This window comes from Haliotis asinina, chromosome 1 (genome assembly GCF_037392515.1).
Source record: "Haliotis asinina isolate JCU_RB_2024 chromosome 1, JCU_Hal_asi_v2, whole genome shotgun sequence".
In the NCBI taxonomy this organism is placed as follows: Eukaryota; Metazoa; Mollusca; class Gastropoda; order Lepetellida; family Haliotidae; genus Haliotis; species Haliotis asinina.
Window position 1 is genome coordinate 73,772,661 of NC_090280.1, and position 27,079 is coordinate 73,799,739.

The 27,079-nt window shown below is 40.3% G+C and overlaps 1 protein-coding gene across 1 annotated transcript in view; it reads left to right on the plus strand.

The window, feature by feature from the left end:
• The window catches only part of LOC137296984 (Fanconi anemia group J protein homolog), a 40,400-nt gene extending 15,250 nt beyond the window's left edge, over positions 1-25,150 (plus strand). Inside the window, exons 15-32 of the mRNA XM_067828920.1 lie at positions 272-432; positions 1,192-1,237; positions 1,841-1,877; positions 2,123-2,184; positions 2,742-2,879; positions 4,267-4,386; positions 4,842-4,913; positions 6,586-6,709; positions 7,459-7,556; positions 7,959-7,994; positions 8,675-8,802; positions 9,275-9,342; positions 10,671-10,782; positions 11,336-12,551; positions 13,179-13,242; positions 13,955-14,086; positions 21,107-21,255; positions 22,248-25,150. Coding sequence (XP_067685021.1) covers positions 272-432; positions 1,192-1,237; positions 1,841-1,877; positions 2,123-2,184; positions 2,742-2,879; positions 4,267-4,386; positions 4,842-4,913; positions 6,586-6,709; positions 7,459-7,556; positions 7,959-7,994; positions 8,675-8,802; positions 9,275-9,342; positions 10,671-10,782; positions 11,336-12,551; positions 13,179-13,242; positions 13,955-14,086; positions 21,107-21,255; positions 22,248-22,283 — 2,799 coding nt within the window. The 3' untranslated portion in view covers positions 22,284-25,150. The remainder of the gene's footprint in view (positions 1-271; positions 433-1,191; positions 1,238-1,840; positions 1,878-2,122; positions 2,185-2,741; positions 2,880-4,266; positions 4,387-4,841; positions 4,914-6,585; positions 6,710-7,458; positions 7,557-7,958; positions 7,995-8,674; positions 8,803-9,274; positions 9,343-10,670; positions 10,783-11,335; positions 12,552-13,178; positions 13,243-13,954; positions 14,087-21,106; positions 21,256-22,247) is intronic.
• Positions 25,151-27,079: the final 1,929 nt, after the last annotated feature.

The following is a 27,079-nucleotide window of genomic DNA, read 5'->3' on the forward strand; positions in this document are numbered from 1 at the left end:
CTAGACCAACTGGAAAGCCGAATTTGGATGCTATTATGCACAATTGCCAACAAGTCATTTTTTCTAAGTGTTTAAGCGTACTAAGTTTGTGTATAAGGATGGATCTACATGTATAGTGTCTGTTAGGTCAAGTATGATGTAATTTTAGCCAGTTGCCTTATCGAATCTGTTTTGTGACATCAGGCTTGCTATATATCAATTAAAACCTTATAAGACCCCAAAATGACCTATACCGAAAATCAATATGAAAGGTGCATATTTTGTGGTACAGAAATCGATAGGGGTGGTTTGTCAAGAGAAAGACGAGATGGTTCGGAACGCCCAAGGCGAGGAAGTCAAACTGAGTCCACCTGTGATGACTGTGCTTGAGCAACTTGCATCGGCCATGGGCTACCTTTACAGGGATGACATGAAGTTTGTGGAGGATTACAGGTAAGGGAGGCCTTCTGACCCACTCCAGAGGGGCCAGTAAATATGTCAGGCCAGCAAAACAATTGGAAGAATCATCCTTGACAGGCAATGCTACATACACAACCAATTACCTTTGTCAGTACCAGATTAGAAGGTGCTGTGTCATTGAAGACATAGTCTACATGGATTCCTCAGCTTGTCTGCTTTCAGTTGACATTGCTGAAAAAAAACACATTGAAATTCATGTTTACGCTCTTGATTAGAATCATTTTCTAATCATTAAATAAATATGCACTTATTTCACTTCTGATGATCTACAGATTATTATAAGAATTACAAAACAGTGTGAAAAGGTGTAAATAAATTATTATCATCATTGGGGAGTAATAGTTTCAGAAAATTACAAATTACAAACCTATTACGTCCCTGATGTTCTATACTCTTCAGTTTAGTATTGACTTCTCGGAATCAAGCTGCCATGCAATTAGCAATTACTCCCCTGTGTACAGCAATTTGCTGTATAAGGTCAATTCTTGTTCATGTGTTGTTGCAGTGTGTGAGTGTTCTCCCGATAACATTGATAACATTGTTGCTTACTACAGCTTCACACATTCTAACCTAACTGACTGCAAAAATAGCCCATATTTTGTTTGTTTGTTCTCCCTGTCTGTTACGGATTTCTGTACTGTCGACTTTTGCAGATTTGTGAAGTTGAAAAAGATTTCAGTTCATAAAATTATTGAATATATCTATGTTTAATAGGCATTCACTCTCTTGCAGGGTCTCCATAGTCAAGACAACAGCGTTTGTTTCTAATCAGCCAACGGTTTGTATTGCTGATATAACATCAACAGATGGGTTAAAGGATATTGTCGTGTTATTTCTAAACAAGTAATAGTAAACAGAGGTCAAATTTAGCTTCTGCTTCCAGACGTAAGATGACTTTGAAAATACTAGAATTTGCACGTTACTAAGAAAGTGAATTCCCAAATATGACATATGTTACATTTGATCACTTTCAGAATGGCATTGTGTAATCATTACACTGAATTAATTCTGATAAGGCGTTTTTCATGAGCACCATATTGTTGTTTAATGACAGAAATGCTTGTATTCAAGCAATATTTTTCATATGTATCATTGTGAACAAATAGGGTGATTTGAGTCATAGCGTTTTGTTGGTTAAATCAAAACTGCATTCCATGACCTTTTCTTTGGGTCACAGCATGTGGATCTGCAAAAATGAATTATTCTAGTCCTGTTAATTTGTTTACCAGTCTAGATTTGAAAATGGTAACTTGAGCATAGTAAGTAGAAAACATTTACCTTTACAACCTACTCTTACTATAACTTAAACATAAATTTGATTCTGTCAGCTGTCATTAAACGACATTCAGCCTTTCACTCATACTAAAATAAATTCTTTCAGAATGGTGCATGGTTGAATCCAAGGCAAAGACATGGAGGTAAGATCCTGGGTAATTTGGAAACATGCTACATGTGAACGTGATTTTGAAAAATTTGGGAATGGTGTCAGTTTGGCCAGGAGATTACGTTTTGAAGGGGGCTGGACCATAGGGATCTTTACACTTCATGCTGTTATATGATCTTTTGATCAGTGTTTTGTTCACATTGTACTACCAAGGCAAATGTGCTAATCAAAGAAGTGTGTGACTTCATAACTTGAATTAAGTCCAGGTATTTGTTTCAGGACAGAGGAGAGTTCCTGTGGTGACTTGTACACTCAACTTCTGGTGCATGAACCCTGCTGTGGTAGGTTGCTGGTCCCCTTCTTCTGCATCAGAAGCCAATGATCTGGTGTCTTCCGCTTTGTTTTTGCTGGAATATTGCTTAAAGTCGCATAAAGCCACTCACTCACTCACTCACTCACTCACTCACTCACTCACTCACTCACTCACTCACTCACTCACTCACTCACTCACTCACTCACTCACTCACTCACTCACTCACTCAGTACAACAGAATTCATAGTGACGCCTGGATGGATAAGGCTTGAAACAAATGAGGCAGTGTTTCCATTCAGTGATGTAAAGAATACAAAAAATGCTGAGAGATGATATCATTTATCAGTGTACAAGACAAAATTTTTCAATCTTTGATGGGAATGTGTGTTAAATAAGTTATGAAATTTTCAAAGATGGACAAACATTGAATATTTTGTTCAAATGACCTTCTAAATCTTATGCCTTAAGACAGGCTTTAGTCAAGTTCTTTACAGAAAGTACCACTGAATGTACACTCATAGGATCTTTTGAGAACAGTCTTTGCTGAATGACAGCCAAGTAGCAATACCTCTTTCTGTATCACAGGCTTTCTCAGACCTCCAGAACTGTCGCAGTATCGTGTTGAGCAGCGGCACGCTGTCACCAATGTCGTCTTTTTCCTCAGAGCTTGGAATGAACTTTAGCATACAGCTGGAAGCCAACCACGTGATCAAGGATGATCAGGTAGGGAGCAGTCCAAGTAAACCTAGTCTCAGGACTATTTGTTACACTCCTCTACTGAGTCCAACAAACCTTATATAGGAGGTCGCATCAGGTAACCTCTGAGATTGACCAAATGGTTTGTACCCAAATGATTCCGATGCTCCGAATACAATCACCTCCAGGTAATTGTGCGTAGAGAACGCTGCAACACTGTCAGCACTGCAGGTCAAATATCTGTGTTTTATGTAGATTTTCTTTTATTGAGGGGTCAGTGTCAATGACTGAGGAATTTTGTCCCACCAAACCTTAAACATTAAATTGTCTGATTGGTTAAATCTGTTGGGCCTTTTCACGTCTGACTGGACTGAAAATCGTATGATTTGCTTGCTTAAGTTGACATCATGTTAATAAGTTTCCTTTGTTCCGGAGGAATGGACTGCCATTCTGTGATGTTAGTTGTGAGTGTTTTAGACCTTTAGTATGGTAAATTGTAACCTGACTCACTTAAGGAGTTGTCAAGAAGTGGTGGATGGCTGATGTAAGGGAGATAACTCCTGTGTTTAGGCACAGACATTCTGAATTGTTGGGAATCAACCTCTAAAACCATAATTGATTATCGAGGTCATCTCATCAATTTTTTATAAATGATTGATTACAAGTATGGATTTATGAACACAAAACCAGTTGGATCGCTAGTAGTAAAGATTTCATAAGTAACTTTATAATGCTCCAAGCCACTAGCTGCAGCAGAAGAAAATGACCACTTGCTCAGGAAGTTATAAATCTACTTGACTTCCTGTATTACGGTAGTTTAAGGATGCTGCGATTGCGAGCCTACCTGGAGGAAAAAGTCTTGCATATACAACAATTGTTTATGTTATTTTTAAGCTAGTATAAAGCATTTTAAATTGGGATTTTCTGAAAATTGATTATTTATCAATAAACTGATTATTGGATGGATAGATGCACCTGTAGTTATATCTGTCCTTTGACGTCATGTGAATCATGTTCAAATCTGAACTGTTGTTTAAACAGCTGTGAGCACACTGGTGTGGAATTACAGAATTCAGATTAAAGAAGTTATTTGTAAACCTGCTGGTACTGGTGCAGTGTTTTCCCAGCAGCTGTAGTTAATGGAGGTCACCAAATTATTGTTTCCAGCATCTGTTGTTACTACAATGTTGAAAGTTGTTGCGTAAATTTTATCAAGGTGATGCCATGATTGTCCTGTTGTAGACCCTGCTGAAATATGTCCCAAGGAGCATGCTTGCAGAATTCCAGTAGTTACAGTTATGTTGACCAGAGATAAGCATCTGTTGTCTTATGTCATAAGGACCATGCTTGCAGAATTCCAGTAGTTAAGAGTTGGTGTTGACCAGAGATAAGCATCTGTTGTCTTTTATTCCAGGTATGGGTTGGTGCTGTTGGTCAAGGTCCTAATGGGACGTCTCTCCAGGCAGTGTACAGGAATGTAGAGACCTATAATTTCCAGGATGAGCTTGGACAGTTGGTGTTCCGAGTCTGTAAGGTAAGTACAGCTTTTTCCTGTTTCAAAATCTCAAAAACAGTTCCTCAAATGTATGACTAGTGCTATTTATATACACAACAGCATATCTTTTGGAATCTGCTAAATCATAAAATCATGTTATTATGATTACATAAGCAAGTGTACATATTTCCTGAAACAGTATTGTGTTGTACTTGTGTTCCAGGACCAGTTAAGATAGAATAGGTCTACAACACCCCAAGTTTGCAATAAAAGGCGACTATGCGTGTCATATGAAATGACTAATGGGATCAGGTGGTCAGGATATTGCTGACTAGGTTGACACGTCATCGGTTCCGAATTTTGCAGGTCGATGCTCATGCTGTTGATCATTGGATTGTCAGGCCAGACTCCATTATTTATGGACGGACACCATATAGCTGGAATATTACTGAATGTGGCATAAAACTAAACTCACTCGTCCACTTTTGTTTCAGACTGTGCCTCATGGTGTTCTGTGTTTCTTCCCCTCCTATAAGTGCCTGGAAAAACTCACCAACAGATGGAAGGTAATATGGACAGGGTTTAATAGTATAGTTTAATAGTTCTTCAGTGTCTGGGCAGTGAGGTAGCCCTGCAGTTAAAGTGTTCACTCATCATGCTGAAGACCCAGGTTCGATTCCCATGTGGTTGTATGAGTGAAGCTCATTTTTGGTGTCCTGCCAGGATATTGTTGGAAATATTGCTAAAAGCGCTGTAAACAATACTCTCTCGCTCTTCCCCTTGATGGCCTGATGCTATGGCATAGTGTTGACAGCTCCAGACATTTATCACATGTGGTCTCATGATTCACCAGGGCTGGCAGTAAAATAAAACCAATTACATGATAACTGTAACAAGGCTGGAGAGATGTGATCAGAATATATCCTCAACAAGCTCACGTGATGGATTTCCAAGGTTCTGGCAGTTTTGTGCTATGCTTAAATTTTAATCATGATTTCCAAGGTTCTGGCAGTTTTGGGCTATGCTTAAAATTTTAATCATGATTCCAAGGTTCTGGCAGTTTTGGGCTATGCTTAAATTTTGATCATGATTTCCAAGGTTCTGGCAGTTTTGTGCTATGCTTAAATTTTAATTATGATTTCCATGGTCCTGAAAAGGTTTCTGAGATGATGCCCTTTGATTAGACATGTTCCGTTGGTCATGAGTTTATACTCCATGTTTCATGCCGATTCTAATGCTTGGCCTCATCGCCATCGGTACATACACATAGGAGTCCTTCCCACTGGCTTCACTTAGCAACAGAGGAGGAATTAACCATTGCCCAATGTCCGAGTCTTGTGTTTTCTTCTGAAGGGCTGGCAGATTTGTATATCATGCTGTACCAGTGTCCAGTTGATTTCTAGTCTTAATTATCTTGTTCATTTAAAAATCAACAAGAAAATCAACCGTTTATTGGAAAAATTATCAGGGCAACTAATTTTACATGTGCCACTGTCCCAGAGTACACTAGCAATTTTAAAATTTATTTCCACCCCTGTTGATGTTAACATTTTGTGATGTGTTGAATTTGATTTGATGCTACTAATTTCTCTCTCACCCACCCACCATGCTTTCTCTATGGTTTACCAGCTTGATTCTATTCCTTTGTCTGTCTCTCACTGTCAGGTCGATGGGGTAAGTTAGTAGTTAAAATCAGCTTAATTTGAAATCTTGCTCTTGGAAAAAAGCTTCCTACAACTATGTGACACAGTTTGTCATCACTGTTGTCAAAAGTCTCATATTTATCATACAGTCAAATGCCAGTGAATTGAATCGCTGGGCATCAGGTGATAAATTCAACTTATCGATGAGATAGAGATAGATATGTCCATGGTGCTAGGAAAAATAGTCAGGACTGACAGGTACTTCGAGTTATGCATAATATTTGAGACACCAGCTTTTGATGCATCAGGATTTGACTGTATTTTCTTAATATATCAATGCAAACCTTTCCTAATCCTATGTCTTGGAAAAGTAGTGGGGTAGCCTTGTGGTTAAAGCATTCACTCGTCACTCTGAAGGCCCGGGTTCGATTCCCCACATGGGTACCATGTGTGAAGCCCATTTCTGGTGTCCCTAGCAGTGAGATTGCTGGAATGCTAGACTCATTCATTGACTCTCTCTCAATCTCTGTTTCTCTGACCTAATAGCCTCCATGTCTGACATTTGTCATTGACTAATCCCATGTTGTGATTTCAGACAACTGGTCTGTGGGACAAGATGTTTGAGCAAAAGAAGATTGTTGCAGAACCTCGGGGATCTGACAAGATGAACTTTGAGGAGCTGATGAATCTCTTCTATGAGGCTGTGGAAACCAGGGGAGGTAATCCCCAGAATCTGCTCAGTGTACAGAAATCTTTGTGTTTGTTGATGAATATTCTTGAAACATATCAAAATGTAGGTTTCAAGCAAACATTAGTTTTGGAGGGGTATTGAGATTTTCCAGAGCAGGACTTTATAAACCATACAATATTTCTTCACCAAACTTAGCATATAGATAGATCTGGTGGTGTACTGGTTCCTTTTGATGGTTTTGGATTTCTGAATAAACTATTCTTTTGCGTTTCCATGACAACAAGTTCGACTTCAACTGAAAATGGTGGTAGTGCTCTTTTCCAGAGTAGAACTATAAATGTTCGCTGTTACCAAACATGGCATAAAGATAGGTTTTGCGGTGCACTCGTGCCTTTTGGAAGCTTTGGATTTCTGAAGAAAAAACATGTTTTTTGCTTCCATGGCAACAGGTTTGAGTTCAACTGAAACTGGTGGTTGTGCTCTTTTCTGCTGCAGATCTTAAAAACCTTTCAATACTCTCTTTCCGCTTTGCTGTATACACTCCAAAACATTTAATATACAGTAATCATGTCCAGCAGACATATTCAGAGTATTTTGCCACTGTATTTTGAAGACTCCACTTCTTGTTGAATATTTATCTGTAACAATATGTATTATAATCACATTTCAGTTTAATCTACAGTAGGTATGCTCATCAAACAACAGGACCTTGCCATCATAATGATGATCAGGGTGATAATGGGTACCTGTAGTGTAATGTTCAGATCTCTATGTCAGATGAAGACAAAGATGGAGCCCTGTTTCTGGCAGTGTGTCGAGGAAAAGTTAGTGAAGGTCTTGACTTTGCTGACAACTTTGCTCGAGCAGTGATAACCGTGAGTAGATTACACTTTGCCATATGTTCTGTCTCTCAGGATCTGTCATGTGAAAAGCTTGAAAAGGTTGCAACAGGATTATTTATGAGCTGATGTAAATTTAAGATATTCCTTTTGTAAAAAAAAACTGATTTCATTACCTTAACTGGGCACCAAATGTTTTAGAATGTTTTAGAATAGTTATAGTGTATTAAATGAAGTAAACTGAAAGTGAAACAGGTAATCAGTTTAGAAGTTGGTTTCATAAAGTCAGTCTATAAACAGATATGGCAGAGGCGAAACAAGTCGATCATTCTGTTTATTGTAAGCTAACATTTTGTGGTTTTTTGTTAACAATTCCAACAGTCCAAACAATGTCCAAAGTAGTAAGCTTTCACTAAATTGTTTGACATTGTTTTGCAGGTGGGCATACCTTACCCAAACTTCAAAGACATACAGGTAAATCTGATCATTAAACCACTAGACATTTTTAGACAGGCATATAGGTCTCCTACACTGGCCTGGCATGGCATGGCTGACAATCTGATCAGATGTGAAAAAAATGTTGGCAGCTTAAAGTATATTTTTAATCAGCTATCAGCAGATAATTAATGTTTTGTTGGTTTCATTGTAATTACTGCACTTGCTGAACTGGTCACAAAATTTCTGGTAGCCTAGTGGTTAAAGCATTTGCTTGTCTTGCCGGAGACCTGGGTTTGATTCCACACATTGGTACAATGTCTGAATCCCATTTTTGGTGTCCCTCGTCATGATATTCCAGGAATATTACTATGAAAGACGCTTCACTCACCTAACCATCTGGAATGTTTGTGATTCATGTAATTGTCTTTGGTCATATTATTGTTTTTGTTGTCATATATAATTATCAGTGTCAACTCTATGTATTTATTGGTATGAATAAAAACAATTATGTGCTAACTGCACACATTTTTAATAGGTTATGAGCTTGTTGACTGGAGGAAGTAATGAAACTGTTGCCTGTTATTTTTCCTTTTGTATATTTTTGTGCATATCTATAGTGAGCATGTAATAATTCTTTGTAAAGATCTAATAATCTCTACACCAGATTGAAAATTTTGTAGTTGCCTTGTTTGATGTTGTGTTTTACAATGTGTCAGGTGGAACTGAAGCGGAAGTATAATGACATGCATAAAGCAGCTCGAGGTCTTCTGTCTGGGAGTGACTGGTACGAGATCCAGGCCTTCCGGGCACTCAACCAGGCACTTGGCAGGTGTATCAGACACAGGTTGGTACTGATGGGTGTATCAGACACATGCAGACACTGGCAGGTATATCAGACACAGGTAGATACTGACAGGTTTATCAGACACAGGTTGGTACTGATGGGTGTATCAGACACAGGTAAATACTGACAGGTGTATCATACACAGGTTGGTACTGACGGGTGTATCAGACACAGGTAAACACTGACAGGTGTATCAGACACCAGTAGGTACTGATGGGAGTATCAGACACAGGTAGACACTGGTAGGTGTATCAGACACAGGAGTCACTGACAGGTGCATCGGACACACAGGTAGTTACTGGCGTGTGTATCGGACACAGATGCTGACAGGTGTATCGGACACAGGTAGACACTGACAGGTATATCAGACATGGGTAGACACTGGCAGGTGTATCAGACACAGGTATGCAATATTTATGAATTTATCTTTGTGTGCATCTGAAAAATCTCCAGTGTCTGTTTATTATTCCAGACGAGATTGGGGAGCTCTGATTATTGTTGATGAGAGATTTGTGAAGAACCCACAGAAATACCTTAAAGGTTGGTTTACAGAGTCTTCTGGTAATTTGTCATCAGTTTGTACACAGGTAATGCCACAGATATACCACACAGGTACTTTACAAAATCTTCTGGTAATATAGCATCAATATTCAGAAAATTTCAGAATAAACACATGTAATGCCTCAGTATGTTTACTATATTCTTCATATTGTTCATGGGAGTTAAAATTGTTAGTAACTCAAGCATGCCACAAGAGGTGAATGGGTGGTCAGGTTCACCGACTTGATTGATACATGTCATAGTACCCCCAACTGCATAGATCAAAGCTCATGATGTTGATCACTGCATTGTCTAGTCCAGCCTTGATTGTTTACAGACCGCTACTGCATAACTTGAACATTACTGGTTGCGGTGTAAAACTAAACTTACTCACTCACCCACAATTCATGGGAGAGCACAATGATGTAAAATTCCACTACCTTCACACAGCGACAGTGGAAGTGCTATGATCACTGCTATGGTCACTATGGAAGTGCTAATTTTCAGCGTCTTTTCCTTTTGTATGTCTTGACACAGTTGTGAACAAACGTTTCCTTTTACCTTGTTGCGGTTAAGAATTTACCGTGACAAACGATGTAAGAAATCCCCCTGTGAACCAGCAAAACAGAACAACGACAAGTCATAAATGTTCAAATTGTATTATTATGCAACGAGAGCAAGGTATACAAAGTCACAAGTCAATAGTCACAATGCAGATTACAAATACAATTCAAGAGAGACAAAATCTAAGGCAATGGGTCACAAGATATGATATAGCAAACTCACCAAAGTCTTGGTGTGAGAGAGAACAGCCATGCAGAATGTAAACACAGCAATCAGTGTGACAGCAGATAATGTAGATTCCGGCGTTGTCGGATGCAGATGATATAATTATAAACTCCAGAAATGTCCATGTCGCAACACGGCAACTAGCCTATATATATATTTAGCCATTTCCCAAAAGTTCGGGCATAAACGAACATCGTCAACACTGTAGAATGCCCTAGAATAAGTCTCCCGGAAGTAAGCACATCGAAAACTAGGAGCAGATAAATTCCAGAAAATCAGAATCCTAAAAGTGTTGACCATCTATCAAAACGAAATGTGACCCATCATAATTATAATTCAAAACACTAAATGTTGTGAGCCTGACCCAATAATAATTATTACTGAATTAATAACAAAAATATACAGAAAATACACACTCGTATTACATGTTTGATTAGCTTTTGTCACTGTTTGGAATATGGGGAGATTAATGTTTGTGTGACAGCAGCAATATGTCAGATGAGGTTTAGTATCTGTGACATTTTGTGTGTTTTGTCCAGGTTTGTCAAAGTGGGTGAGGAACAAGGCTGTGTCTTATAACACATTCAGCTCTGCCATGGACTCTCTGTCTCGTTTCACCAAACACAGGATTGAGAGCATGGAGGTCGAAGAGTAAGTCACATTTTAATATCATTGATGCCCAGTGCTACCGCTTATTAGACTGTGTTCATACTGCAGAAATAGCCGTCCTAACTACAACGTAAAAACATTTGAACATAAGTAAAGTACATTTAAATGATTTTGTACAGAGGTGATGAAGGAAAATAGTATGTGGTTTGTTTATGGTTGACAGATGTCATCTTGTGAAATGGAGATTTTGGATGAGAATAAAGGGGGCCAGTAGCTTGTGTTTCAGATTAAAGTGGATTGAGACTCAGTGGATTGAGAATCCTTCTTAGGTGACCTCATAGATAGCAGATCATTGTAACCCAAAGGAGTTGATCGTTGCGCGTTATATTAATCACTAGATCTGGCCCAGACTTGTTTACAGGTTGCTGTCACAGGGGAGGAATCCTGTTCTGTGTTCAACAACACCCAACCAAACAAGCATTCTAAATCTAAAAGTTTTAGACAAATTATTTAACATATTTGTGTTTATTTTAAGATATTGCACTAATTGTGTGATATCCATCAGAAGTTATTGTAATCAATTATTCTGTTTCAGAGCTGAAGCATCCTTTATTTCAAGCACACCTTGTACCCAACCATTCAATGAGTCAATGATCCGTACCCCACTTCAAGACAAGGCCAACATTACATGTCATTCTATGTCTGTGCACAAGGGAGACAACTCTGTATATGATTCTATGACTTCTCACTCACCATTACATCTCACCCCTGACCTTGGCTTCAAAACTGGAGGCAGAATGTCCTTAACCGAAGCAGACATAAACATTTTCGGACATTCTGGGAAAATGTTTGTGGAGGAGAATGTTAGTGTGACTTCACAGAAGGGGAATCAATGTGTTGACAGCAATGTTTCTCGTCAGGAGGTTGTGACATTGAATGAAACGACAAACTATGAGTCGTCTTCGAAAAATGGTGGCTATGTTCAGTCAGTGGCTGAGAGCCCTAGTAACCCTAAATTAGTTAAAACTGAGGGAAAGGCACAATCTGTTTTGAAAAATGGAGATCATCTAGGGCCTCAACTGCGTGATCATGGGAAAAATATGATAGCGTCCTCACCTAACCCAAAGTCCGGACAGAAAAACAAACAAACAAAACTTGTCTTCAAGTTTGAATACAATGATATGGATGGCCAAATTAACAAAAGAAATGATAAAACTTTGAACAAGAATGTTTCAGAAAGTGATTCAACTGAATCAGGAAACATTATTGAAAAACAGAGCTTGGTGACTGGTTTGAGAACAAACATGCTTAAACCAGATCTGGAGGAAGAAGTGAAATCGAACCGCTTCTTCAAATTCTGTCGTGTTCCAAGGAGAGACAGTCTAGGTTGTGAACGTCTTAACCAGTCAGTAGATGATGTTCGCGAGAGTCGCAACAACCCACCTACAACTGAACCTATGGACAGTGACACTGCTAGAAGCACAAGTCCTCTTTTGTTTGATGGAAGTTCCGACCCACCCAGCATTTTAGAACATCAGACTGCAACCAAGAAACCACTTTTTAAACAAAAGAGTCGATCAGATAGTGTAGAACAGAGCACAGTTGACTCTAAAGAGACTCACGAGGACCATGTTCAGGAGGAACATGGCAGTAAGGGAGATGCTTGTGATATTGATGAACTTGAAGGGTTGATGGTCAAGCGACGGAGTAGCAGACAGAAGAAACGTAAATCTGATAGTACTGCCAAGGCAGGGTCAAAACGGCCAAGGGGAATAGACTTTCTAGATGATGTTCAGGAAGATCAGGATCAGGTATATTTCCATGTAACTGTGATAAGAGTATCATTATTGTTGTTCTATAAGGTATAAGACAGCGGATAGTACACTGTATGTGTTTGGGGTGTTACAGGCTAGGTTAACTTAACTGAAGACACAGCCTTCAAGAAATGGTCAAGAATTGGTTTAGTTCATGTGTTTTCAGCAGGATTCCCTGAACATGGAAAGTACATATATCCATGGTATATCATGCATCCAGCCCTCCTAGATGATTTCACCTGATTATACACAAAATTGCACACTTTTCATAAAATAAAAATAATAATATGTGCATTTGAATGCTGATGGTGCTAACAGTCAAAGTGGGCATGTTGTTACCCAAGCTACCTGTTAAGCGCTAGAAGGTTATGGTCACATGACTTATCCCACCAGGTACCCATTTTCCGCTGTGTGAACAGAGGCAATATTGCACAAACTCACTTGCTTAAGGTGAGACCACGTGTCATGTGTGCTTCATTGTGAGGCAGGACTGAAGTCCTTGAAACTCTCAGGAGTCAAGCTGACAAACACTGTCACCCATCCAAGAACTGTCCAAGCTCAACGTTGCTTCACTTCAACTGATTTGTGACCTGAGCTCATGGTGTATATACCTTTTTGTTGCAGAAAGCAGATTTTAAACAGATAACTTGCAGTATGTGTGGCCATGTTCTTCTCAATGGGGTCAAAAGTAAGTATCTGTGTTACACTAACTGACACACTCACATTGGTGAGAGAGTGTGTTTAGGTTTTTCCCTGCTTTTACAATATGCCAGCAATATCACTGGGGGCGACACCAGAAATGGGCTTTACACACTGATTTATAAATAGTCTTTATAGTCACTGGTACTTAAGTATGTTCAGGGTCAATTTTTAATTGGTCAAGATATCATATAGGATTTGTTTTATTTGATTGAGTAAACTTTAATGCTTATGTTCAGAATTCATGCACTGACACACTTATTTACAGCAACTTTGACCTAATGCTTACTAACAGTTAGTTACACCCAGTAAATGCAATAAGCACTGGGCCTCTAAGAAGGGCCCAAACTGGAAGTTTCTTGAAAAAAATAATCGCCTGGGTGGTTATTACAGGAAATACAGTATGTTAATCTCTAGGATCTAAAGATGGGTGAGCACTGTAGAACCAGCTCACTCTCTCACACTTTCTCTCTCTCACACACTTAATGTACCTTGAACCTCATTTTACAAGAGCATATGTTGACACAACCATCTACGGTCACCATCGTTCATTCTGTAACATAAATTTAAGGTACTGCAAGCTCCCCATTGACTGCTGTTGGATGTGTCTTCAGGCCAATACACGACATGGTGCTACAGTCTGAAAATATTCCAAGAAATGTGTCATTAGTACCAGTATTTTAAATTTGGTCTTGTTCCAGATTTTGAAAAGCGGAAAAGGTTGCCCTTCTTCGTGAAGTTGCCAGGGGTGACAGGTGTCCCTGATATAGTGTACCTATCGAATCAGCCTCTTGGGAATTCGCTGCAGGGGTTTTCCACTGTGCTTGGAAATGGTGAGGAGGATAACTCTTTTCAGATAACTCTGGATATGGAGAAGTTCTAGGAATGTAGTTGGTGATGCATAAAACAAGTTTCACTTTAGAAAGTTAGCTTTTTTTGTATTGAGATTAGTTACATTCCTGTAACCTAAACCCTCAACTTATTGAGGAATTCATCCCCATCTGTCCTGTTCTGAAGGGTTTGTGATTGTGTTCACGGGCGTTGTGGTTTGATGGCATAAACGCAGCCGTTTCGGAGCATGTCATGGACTTTTTCGTGCTGCACGGGATTTTGTGCACCGTTCATCTGGGCATCTTGAACATGTGGCAGATTTTGAGTGTTGAGCGCTGGAGACAGAATAGACGAGTAGCTCTCCAGTAGTTTGTGACACAAAACAGTAAAATAGAAATAGGAGAGATAGATAGATAGATAGAGTAGGATTAACTAAATAGATAGGTTTGCATATTTAGTTTAATTTTTCATTGCATATATTTTACATTTCATTACATTACAAGGGAATTTCACTTTTAGTTGATTACAAGGGGATTTCACGTTTAGTTGTTTAAAGGGGAGTTCATGTTTAGTTAGTTAAAAGATTTGGTTTGAAAGGTAAGTCGAAATTTATATTTTAGTTTAATTTCCACTGCGTTACATTGGTAGCAGAGCGTGGTTGCTCTGACTCTGCACTAGCTACACTTAGGGATAGTAATAGTTTTTTTATAGGTTTCATAGACACATGCTTTTATTTTGGTAGTTGTTTCATTACATTGGTTGATAAATCAACAAACATGTCTGATATAGACAAATCAGAAGATAAAGTGAAGAAGTCTGTAAAGGTTACTTGTGATGTTAACAAGCTGGAGTTAAGAATTGCCCAGCTTAAAAAACAAAAGACAGCAGCTAAGTCTGCACTGACAAAAGCTCAGAACACGATGCTGAGTTTAATTGATGGAGAGCATCTTCCCACAAAGAAAGCAGTTAGGGATGAGATAGATAAGGTGAGTTCACTGCAGGATAAGGTTGTTAGCTTATTGTATGAACTCTCCAAGGCATACGACCAAGGTAATGATTGTGATCAAGCTAAGAAAACCAGTAAAGAAATAGATGATGTACTGGAAGTTAGTGATGAGACTATACAAACCGCAAGAATTCATTTGAGCGGCAGGTCAGATGAAAGTTCATCTACTAGTTTAAGATCAGGGATGTCAAGACTGTTTCGCACAAATGACACAAAGAAACACATCACTGTTACACATGAAGCTACAGGTGTTAATGAACCTAATAAACAAGGTGTTCCATATGTATATCAGAGAGATGATGCTTGGAAGGGAATTAATACAGCATCACAAGATGACAGAATAGGTGATGATATGCGGACTAAACTCAAACGCGTTTCAATTCCTGTGTTTCATGGCAACATCAAAGAATATGAAAGCTGGAAGGCTGCCTTCATTGCATGTGTGGACAAAGCCAATGCTACTAATGAATACAAGTTGTTACAGCTAAAACAATACTTAGCTGGAGAGGCTTCTGAGGTCATTTCAAGGTTAGGGCACACTGCAGCAGCTTATGATGTAGCTTTAGAACGACTGGAGAGAAAATATGGAGGTAAGAGAAGGCAAATCTCTTTGAAAATGGAAGAAGTTTATAACTTCAGACCAATTCGTCCAGGTAACGCCAAAGATCTAGAGAACTTCGCAGACCTTTTAGACATCACTGTTGTCAGTCTCAGAGAAGCTGATAAAATAGAAGAACTGGGTGACGGTTGTCTGTATTCCCAGCTGATGCGAAAAATGACAGGATCAATGATAACAAATTATCAAAGATGGTTGTTTGAAATCCAACGTCAGGAATCAGTGGAATGTTTAAGAGAATGGGTGCTTAAAGAATCTGAATTTCAAACAGTTGCATCTGAGGTAAAACTAGGCATCACTGAAAAGCCTAAAGAGAAGGAACATAGGTACAGTCAAAAGTCAGGGTCATTCTTTGGCAGGCCACAGGTACAGTTCTGTAACTTCTGTCATGAGAAGGGTCATCAAATAGGAATTTGTAAACGTTTCAGAGAGTTAGATATCCAAAACCGATGGACTAAAGCTAAAGAACTGAAACTGTGCTTTCGGTGTTTAGGTACGCGTCATGTTGGGAAATTATGTCGCACAAACATCCCATGTGGTATTGAAGGATGTCGGTCGACACATAATAGATTACTACATGACAGTAACTGGGTAAAATCACAGACAAGGAACTATGGAAACAGTAGCAACAACTCTGAAAATTGTAAAACAGAAAATAAACAAACAACCACAATGTCATCAACAACAAATGGATATTATGTATCTTCCCTCAGAACAGTTCCAGTTATTCTAAAGAATGGCTCGCGAAGAATAAAGGTCAATGCTCTTCTTGATGATGCTAGCACTCAGACATACATTAATGAAGACGTAGTATCAGAGTTGAGGGTACATGGTCAAAGACAGACAGTATCTGTTAATGTTCTGAACAGCAAGCAGGAAACCTTTAATAGCATGACTGTTGAAGTAGGTTTAGAAAGTCTTGATGGTTCGGTGGACATAAACATATCTGCGCTAACTACAACAAAGGTCACAGGAATGATGAAGGTTATTGACTGGCAAAAACATGCACGTGATTGGAAACACTTACATGACATTGAGTTTCCAAAATTGAGTTCCAGACCAATTGTGGACATATTGATCGGCATGGACTATTTGGAACTCCATTGTTCTCAAACAGATGTTTGCGGCCAGCCTGGTGAACCAATAGCAAGGTTAACACCATTGGGTTGGACGTGCATTGGTAAAGTGCATGACCCAGGGACAGATAACAGACAATTGACAGATTCATTCTTTATTCATGGTGGTAAAACAACAAGTGATGATAAAGAACTTGAGGCATTGGTAGATAGGTTCTGGGAGGTTGAATCCATTTCGGTATACAAACCTGTGCTGACAAGAGATGAGGAAATGGCTGTGAATGCTGTAAAAGAATCACTTACCCATGATTCACAGAGGTACACAGTTGGTGTTCCATGGAAGGAAGGTTCAAAACTTCCTGAAAGTAATTATGATATTGCTTTCAATCGCCTGAAACAAATTGAGAAAAAGTTAACAAAAGATGTGACAATTCAAACAGCATATGAGGATGTGATAACACAGTATGAGAAAAAGGGATACATAAGAAAAGTACCTGAAAAAGAAATTAAAACAAAAAAATCCTGGTACTTACCACACTTTCCTGTTGTCCGGCCGGAAAGAAATACAACTAAGGTTAGGATGGTTTTTGATGCCTCAGCGAAATGTGACAGCGTGTCCTTAAATGATGTTGTGCAACAAGGACCAAAGCTGCAGAACAATTTGGTTGAAATACTTCTAAGATTTAGAAAACATCCTATTGCAATCATATGCGACATTGCAGAAATGTACTTACAAATTCAGATTCCTAAACATGATCAGCCTTTCTTCAGATTTCTTTGGAGGTCAATGAATATGGAGAAAGAACCAGATGTGTATGAATTTTCACGGGTAGTCTTTGGAATGAATTGTTCGCCCTTTCTTGCACAGTATGTTACACAGGAACATGCTAAGTCATGTGAGAGTCATCTTCCTTTAGCAGCAGAAACAGTAGCGAAATCAACATACATGGATGACACAATGGATTCTGTGGAGACAGAAGACAAAGCACTACAGCTTTATGATCAAATAAATGAACTGTGGACAACAGCTGGTATGCATGCCAGGAAGTGGGTCTCCAATTCTGTGAAGGTGCTTGAATGCATTCCAGTTGCAGACAGACTATCTGAAATTAATATTCAGATGTCCGAGCTGCCATCTGTGAAAGCTCTAGGATTACTTTGGAATGCAGAGAATGATAAATTTCAGTTCTGCTACAAACTTACTAATGGCCACTTCAATGTGTCAAAAAGAGCTTTCTTGAGAGAAATTGCAAAGATATTTGACCCTCTAGGGCTTCTAGCTCCATTTACAATTAGGGCAAAGATTATTTTGCAACAGGTGTGGTTGTCTGGTGTAGGATGGGATGACAAGATGAGTCCTGACTTAGAGGAAAAGGTCTTACAGTGGTATATGGAACTGGCAGATTTGAAGTCATTACGTTTTCCAAGGTGGATAGAATTTAGCTCAGAGATTGCCATTCCATGTCTGCATGTGTTTGTTGATGCATCGCAAGATGCTTTTGGTGCTGTGATATACTTGGTGAGTGGTCATGGAGAGAGAATAGTTAGTCAGCTTGTTGCTTCAAAAAGCCATGTTGCTCCAATTAAAGCTGTAAGTGTTCCACGGCTTGAATTGATGGCTGCTGTTCTTGGAGTGAAACTCCTTCTGATTGTTGCAAAAGGTCTGGAAATGTCAGTTCATGATGCAAAGCTGTGGTCTGATAGCATGAATGTTTTATGGTGGATTAAGAACCACAGCAGAAGTTTTAAGCCATTTGTGGCTAATCGTGTGGGTTACATTCAGGAGATGACAAAACCTTGTCAGTGGATGCACGTACCAACAAAGCTGAATGCAGCTGACATACTTACCAAAGGAAGTAAACCTGAAACTCTGGGCACAACAGCATGGCACCATGGTCCTGAGTTCTTAGCGCACGATGAAAGTCAATGGCCAGAGCAGAAAAATGATTTCGAGAAGGTAGATCTGGAAAAGAAAACTAGATCAAACTTCAAAGTCACTATGAATGTTCAACATGATGATACGCCATGGCGTTTAGATCCATGTAGGTTTTCTGACTGGAATAGACTTTGTAGGATCTTTGCATGGGTCTACAGGTTTCTAAACAACTGTCGGACAGCAAAAAATGTCAGACAGAAAAACAGTCTTGTTCCAGAAGAACTTGAGGAGGCTGAAAGAAAAATAATAGCAAATGAACAAAAGGAAGCATTTCCAACTGAGTATATGGCACTGAAACAGAGCAAGAGAGTAGCATCCAAGAGTAAACTCATTGGATTGCAGCCTTTTCTGGATGAAACGGGAGTGATGAGGTTAAATGGCAGATTGAGATTTGCAGATGTGCTCTCTTGGGAGGCTAGGTTTCCAATAATCATTCCCAGGAAAAGCTGGGTGACGAAACTCATAGTGAAACACCACCATGAAAAGTGTCTTCATATGGGAACCAACACCACACTGGCCTCATTGTCGTCAAAGTTCTGGATTGTATCCTCAAGAGAGGAGATCCGTGAATGGGAGAATGAATGTGCTTGGTGCAAAAAACAAAAGGCAAAACCAGCAGAACAGCTCATGGGAAGTCTTCCAAAAAGTAGAGTAGTAAGTTCAATGAGAGCATTTGTTCAAACTGGAGTGGACTTTGCTGGTCCGTTTCTTACGGTACAGGGCCGAGGAAAAAGCCGTCATAAGAGGTATTTGTGTCTCTTCACGTGTCTAGCTACTCGAGCTGTACACCTAGAGATTGCTTACGGACTAGACACAAACTCATTCTTAAATGCTCTTTTCCGTATGGCACATAGACGAGGATGGCCCAAGGAGATGGTATCTGACAACGGCACAAATTTCGTTGGAGCCGTAAAAGAGCTTAAACAGTTGGTGAAATCTTTAGATTCAGACACCATGAAATCAAAGTTGTCAAACAGAGGCATAGTTTGGAGGTTTAATCCGCCAAATGCTCCTCACTTTGGAGGAATTTTTGAATCCATGATCAAGTCAGCTAAGCGTGCGATTTATGTGATACTTGGGTCAAGTGATGTCACTGATGAAGAATTGATGACAGCCTTTACGGGTGTTGAAGCTCTGTTAAATTCTAGACCACTCACATATCAGAGTGCACACGTTCAAGATGATGTTCCTCTTACTCCAAACCATTTTCTTCATGGACAACTAGGGGGAGACTTTGCTCCAGAAATAGACTCCACTTCTTATGCCCCTCAAAAGCGTTGGCGACGGATACAGGAACTCATCAGGCATGTATGGAGGAGATGGATGAGAGAGTGGCTTCCAACTTTGAATGTCAGAAAAAAGTGGGTCACACCCTCAAGAGATTTCAAAGTTGATGATGTTGTTATTCTCGTGTCACAAGATAACCCACGAGGAACTTGGCCTCTGGGAAGGGTAGTAAAAACATACCCAGGAAAGGATGGCCACGTCAGGGTGGTTGAAGTACAAGTTGGACAATCGAGGTTCACTAGGCCAGTGACTAAGGTTTGTCCTCTGGAATATAGCAATTGAACCAGAAAGAACAAGTTACCAGTGTAAATAAAGTAGAATGTTCAAGTTTAGAACAGTGTTTGTTGTAAATAGGTTGAATATTTTAGCATTTATTTCGTTGGTTTGAGATTGCATTGCTGTTGATAGATGATGATAGACAGGAGTCTATCATGGAAGGGGGCATGTTCTGAAGGGTTTGTGATTGTGTTCACGGGCGTTGTGGTTTGATGGCATAAACGCAGCCGTTTCGGAGCATGTCATGGACTTTTTCGTGCTGCACGGGATTTTGTGCACCGTTCATCTGGGCATCTTGAACATGTGGCAGATTTTGAGTGTTGAGCGCTGGAGACAGAATAGACGAGTAGCTCTCCAGTAGTTTGTGACACAAAACAGTAAAATAGAAATAGGAGAGATAGATAGATAGATAGAGTAGGATTAACTAAATAGATAGGTTTGCATATTTAGTTTAATTTTTCATTGCATATATTTTACATTTCATTACATTACAAGGGAATTTCACTTTTAGTTGATTACAAGGGGATTTCACGTTTAGTTGTTTAAAGGGGAGTTCATGTTTAGTTAGTTAAAAGATTTGGTTTGAAAGGTAAGTCGAAATTTATATTTTAGTTTAATTTCCACTGCGTTACATGTCCAGTGTAATAATAAAGGTATATGAATCAGGTATGTTAATGTTCAAAAGTAAGAACCAATTTACCTTTGTGATTTCAACTCTTATCTCTTTGAAAGAAAGAATGATTAGAGAAAGAAAGTAGAGTGTATTCATCTTACCTCTGTATTACATTTGGAACATCATCACCATCCTACTGTCCTCTATTCCAGGCTTACCATTAGACAGCCACTGTGATACTGATGCCGGAGTGGCTGTCCAGTTTCTCCATTGTAACAAATGTGGAGATCAGCAGGACTGTGTGGACGTCTTGGGGTGTCGAATCCTACTGTCAACAGACTCACAGTACCAGAAGGGACAGGTTGGTGCATTAGTGTGCAATGGTTATGAGTTGTTAACGGTAATTTGGTTGAAGCATGTCTTGCCAAGAAACAAGTATTGGAGTGAATTTGTTAACATTCTACAGTGGTCCTGGCCTAATGGTTAAAAACCTGCTCCCAGATTCATTTCCCGACAAAGTTACAATGGGTGAAGCTCATTTCTGTTGTGCTCCGTTCATGGTCCTGTGCACAGAAGTAAAGCCCTGATTTCTCAAAAAAAAAAATTAGTTTCAAACTGAGTTTGACAATTTGAAACATTTGATTTTTTAAACTCAACGTTTTCTTAAAATAAAAAAGTCCAGTCAACTTAAGTAATCTGTCCGTGAAACTCAAATTGTCTACTATGTTTGAGTTTGATATTGATTTCAGTTCATTCTGGGAAATGCATTTACCTGCAATTTCTGAAATCTGAGTAAAATCTGTAACCTAATTCAAAACTCAGACTTTTGTTTTAAAAAAACCGAATTTAGTCACAAATTATTTGAAGTTAAGCACATCAAGTATGGAGAATCCTTGGGTGGGTGACCATGTTTGGCAGCTTGACTCCTAAGAGTAGACAATCCTACCACACTACAAAGTACATGTGATACATATGGTCTCACTTCATACATGTGAGTTCAAACATGTCAGCTTGACTCCTGAGAGTTTCAAGGACTTCAGTCCTGCCTCACAATGAAGCACACATGACACATGTGGTCTCACCTTAGGCAAGTGAGTTTGTGCAATATTGCCTCTGTTCACCCAGCAGAAAATGGGCACCCGGTGGGATAAGTCATGTGGCTATAACCTTCTAGCACCTCACAGCTTGGGTTATACAGGGTAAAAATGAACAGTCTGTATGCGCTTCCACCATTCACTTGGTGTATGGAATTTAGCGCTATATAAATACACATTGTTATAATATTGCTGGAATATTGCTAACAGGTGTAAAACTACTCAGTTAATCACTATTAATGTCCTGCCTGCATTTCAGATGTGGCTGAATCTACAGAAGGTGAAGATGAGCTAGATCCAGGATCGTAGGTGTGCAATACAGACACTTTGCATCCTCAATAGTAACCTGGTCTTGAGTATGATATTGAGAGGAACATGGAATGGAAAACTTCCAGTTTGAAGCAGCAATACAAACACTATTTTCATACTTGCAATATATCTTTCTGAAACTCCAGTTGGTTTGATGTATTCTTCATGGATCCCAGTTGCCTTGAGGTGAAGTTGACAAGGCAGGTATATTCATGCAGTGAAATGTCACTCGAAGTGTCATGAAGTTCTTCCCCTCACAGGGCAGTGGGGTATCCTAGAGCTTAAAGCATTTGTTCATCATGCCGAAGATTTGGATGCGATTCTCCAGTTCTTCACATGGGTACAATGTGTGAAGCTCATTTCTGGAGTCCATTGCTTGATATTGCTGGAATATTGTTTACAACTCTAGACATTATCTCATATTGTTGCATGATTCAGCACCAGACCTGGAAGTACATGCCCATTAGCTATATAGTGAAGCGACAAGCAATGAAATATGTTGATCACATAATTCATTTGTATGTAAAAATTGTTTGTGCTGGCCTGTACATATTTGTACTGCTTGCTGTGATATTGTTGTTGCATGCTTAACTTGTCAATTAATAGGTACACAGTAGGGTGTACTTAAGTATAGTGCAGTTTCCTTACAGTTACAGTAAGGAGGCTGTGGGGTGACCTTGTGGTTGACGTGGTCTCGTGTCATGCTGAAAACCTGGAAATGTTCCCCACATGGGTACCGGGGCTGTGAGGCAGCCTAGTGGCTGAAGCTTACAGTCGTCATGCTGAAAACCTGGGAATGTTCCCCATATTGGTACCGGGGCTGTGAGGTAGCCTAGTGGCTGAAGCTTTCACTCGTCATGCTGAAAACCTGGGAATGTTCCCCACATGGGTACCGAGGCTGTGAGGCAGCCTAGTGGCTGAAACTTACAGTCGTCATGCTGAAAACCTGGGAATGTTCCCCATATTGGTACCAGGGCTGTGAGGTAGCCTAGTGGCTGAAGCTTTCACTCGTCATGCTGAAAACCTGGGAATGTTCCCCACATGGGTACCGGGGCTGTGAGGTAGCCTAGTGGATGAAGCTTACAGTCGTCATGCTGAAAACCTGGGAATGTTCCCCACATGGGTACCGGGGCTGTGAGGCAGCCTAGTGGCTGAAGCTTACAGTCGTCATGCTGAAAACCTGGGAATATTCCCCATATTGGTACCGGGGCTGTGAGGTAGCCTAGTGGCTGAAGCTTACAGTCGTCATGCTGAAAACCTGGGAATGTTCCCCACATGGGTACCGGGGCTGTGAGATAACCTAGTGGCTGAAGCTTACAGTCGTCTTGCTGAAAACCTGGGAATGTTCCCCATATGGGTAGCGGGGCTGTGAGGTAGCCTAGTGGCTGAAGCTTTCACTCGCATGCTGAAAACCTGGGAATGTTCCCCACATGGGTACCGGGGCTGTGAGGTAGCCTAGTGGCTGAAGCTTACAGCTGTCATGCTGAAAACCTGGGAATGTTCCCCATATGGGTACCGGGGCTGTGAGGTAGCCTAGTGGCTGAAGCTTACAGTCGTCATGCTGAAAACCTGGGAATGTTCCCCACATGGGTACCGGGGCTGTGAGGTAGCCTAGTGGCTGAAGCTTTCACTCGTCATGCTGAAAACCTGGGAATGTTCCCCACATGGGTACCGGGGCTGTGAGGCAGCCTAGTGGCTGAAGCTTACAGTCGTCTTGTTGAAAACCTGGGAATGTTCCCCACATGGGTAGCGGGGCTGTGAGGTAGCCTAGTGGCTGAAGCTTTCACTCGTCATGCTGAAAACCTGGGAATGTTCCCCACATGGGTACCGGGGCTGTGAGGTAGCCTAGTGGATGAAGCTTACAGTCGTCATGCTGAAAACCTGGGAATGTTCCCCACATGGGTACCGGGGCTGTGAGGCAGCCTAGTGGCTGAAGCTTACAGTCGTCATGCTGAAAACCTGGGAATGTTCCCCACATGGGTACCGGGGCTGTGAGGTAGCCTAGTGGATGAAGCTTTCACTCGTCATGCTGAAAACCTGGGAATGTTCCCCACATGGGTACCGGGGCTGTGAGGCAGCCTAGTGGCTGAAGCTTACAGTCGTCATGCTGAAAACCTGGGAATGTTCCCCATATGGGTAGCGGGGCTGTGAGGTAGCCTAGTGGCTGAAGCTTTCACTCGCATGCTGAAAACCTGGGAATGTTCCCCACATAGGTACCGGGGCTGTGAGGTAGCCTAGTGGCTGAAGCTTACAGCTGTCATGCTGAAAACCTGGGAATGTTCCCCATATGGGTAGCGGGGCTGTGAGGCAGCCTAGTGGCTGAAGCTTACAGTCGTCATGCTGAAAACCTGGGAATGTTCCCCACATGGGTACCGGGGCTGTGAGGTAGCCTAGTGGCTGAAGCTTTCACTCGTCATGCTGAAAACCTGGGAATGTTCCCCATATGGGTACCAGGGCTGTGAGGTAGCCTAGTGGCTGAAGCTTACAGTTGTCACTGTGAAAACCCAGAAATGTTCCTCACATGGGTACAGTGTTTGAAGCCCATTTTTTGTTGCCTCAGTGATTATATTGCTAGAATATTGCTACAAATGGCATTAAACCTGCCACTCACTGTAACAGTTGGCTGCTAGAAAGGTTGTGCTCCTTGTTCATATTTCTGGATCTGCACTTCTCACTTGTCAGTCTAAGAAAAAGAATTGTAAGTTTATATCTGTAGGCTGCCATATTTATTACTTGTGAGACAGTTAGTGGATACAATTGCTGTTTAAGACAAACATGGATTGTCATGGTTAGATCTTCTGTTCTTGTCAAACTGTGAACCAAAATCTACTCAGAATAAATCATTGAGTTTTATTGTTCTCCGTCTTATGTATTCATGTGTTGTGGTGTTCCCAGTATGACTGCTGCTGCCACTGCTCTTCATCCTCTGCCAAACAAGTAATCTTAATAGGGAGTCTACAATGGCATCCATATCAAAAAACGTTCTTGCCATAAATGGGTGCTTTGTCTGAAATTGTGTGAAATTTTGGTACATTGTATGTGTAGTTAAACACTGAATTTATATTTTTAGCACCAACGGAGATCTCAGTTACAACTGACCTTCAGCAACCCATGCTTGTTATAGAACAACTAACAGGATTGGATGGTCAAGCTTGCTGACTTGGTTGACATGTCATCATTTCCCAGTTGCATGGATCAATACTCATGCTGTTGATCTCTGGACTGTCTGGTCCAGACTTGATGATTTACAGACCGCTACTATATAGCTGGAATATTGCTGAGTGTTGCTTAAACAAAGAAACAAATAAACATGGTGACATCTGATCACAAATGCACAACAAATGTTGAGACTGGCACTGGCACTGTAGTGAGCAAATTCATACTGGTTCTTGTAACATTGAGTACCTAACTGTTTGACGACGGGTTTGATCAAATAATACAAAATTGTACAAACAACTAACATTACCAACACCAAACGGAAAAGCGATGGTCTCATCAGCCTGAAAAAAAGGTCATGTCATCCTAACTCTAGCAAGTCAAATGGGTGTCTCCCCCAAACCCAGTCAATAAATGGAAAACTGAATCTGTTCATCCAGAAGAAAATGAGCCCCCAGTGGGATAAGTCACATGACTATTAACCTTTCTCCCCGCAGACTGTTTGGGTAATCCGGGGTAAAAATGTCCATTATGTTGTATGCGCTTAGAGCATGCTCTTGTGATGTGGTGCTTTGATTTGTGCTGTCAAGAGCACTGTATGAACAGTCCGAGACTGCATATACGGGAGACATCCTATCGTCTCTTGTTTGCGAGACTGGGCGCTCCACGGTACTAACGCTTCACCCTAAATAATGATTCATGATTAAGTAATAATGAAACTAAGAATCACCCCAATACGGTGCGGAATTATGTTTGCTGTTTAATGCCGCACTCAGCAATATTCCAGCTATGTGGTGGCAGTCTGTAAATAACTGAATATGGATCAGACAATCCAGTGACGAACAGCATGAGCATTGGTCTATGCAGTTGGGATACTAAGATTGTCAACATGGATCATCATGGGTAACTGATTTTAGTAAATCAATTACACATATTCATAAGAGCTACAAAGAAGCACACAACACATCAGAGGAAGATTTGATACATTCCACTGATACGTGTTGGTATCAGGTGCGTTACATGTTGCAAGGGGGCTTGGTGGGCGGACCGTCTAATGTGCTAGTCTAGTGATCCAGCAAGCTTGAGGTGCCAGGATCGGGCTTACTGTAAGACTGAGTTGAGATTGACATCATATAATCAAGGGGAAAAACAAAGCACCCATTGGCAGCCTAGCTGGAAGTCGGCGCTATATAAATACGATTAAATAGATTATGATAATAATAACACACGTCAAATGGAGAGTGCTGCTCAATGGCACTTCCAGCTAGTGGAGAGTTGGGCTCAGATCTTCCTTTTGAATCATATAAACTGATATTAGTAGATAGTATATATACTCTTCAAAAAACGTAGGGGAACTGTGCTTTCAATGTATGATTGTCGAAACTGGGAGATATATGGGATTGACTCAATGTTGATACAATAACAATGGATGTTTTGAGAATGCATCACCACATGGATTTCATTCAAAGCAAAGCTGTTTGTTCTGTTATCCCCCTTGTTAAGTGACTGGAGTATGACATGAAAATTTCAGGTTTGCAATTTTCAGTCAGTGGTGTGTGATTTGACCCTGAAAACTCTGACTATGCACAAATACAAGAAAAGTATTGGAAAAATGGTCTACAGTGA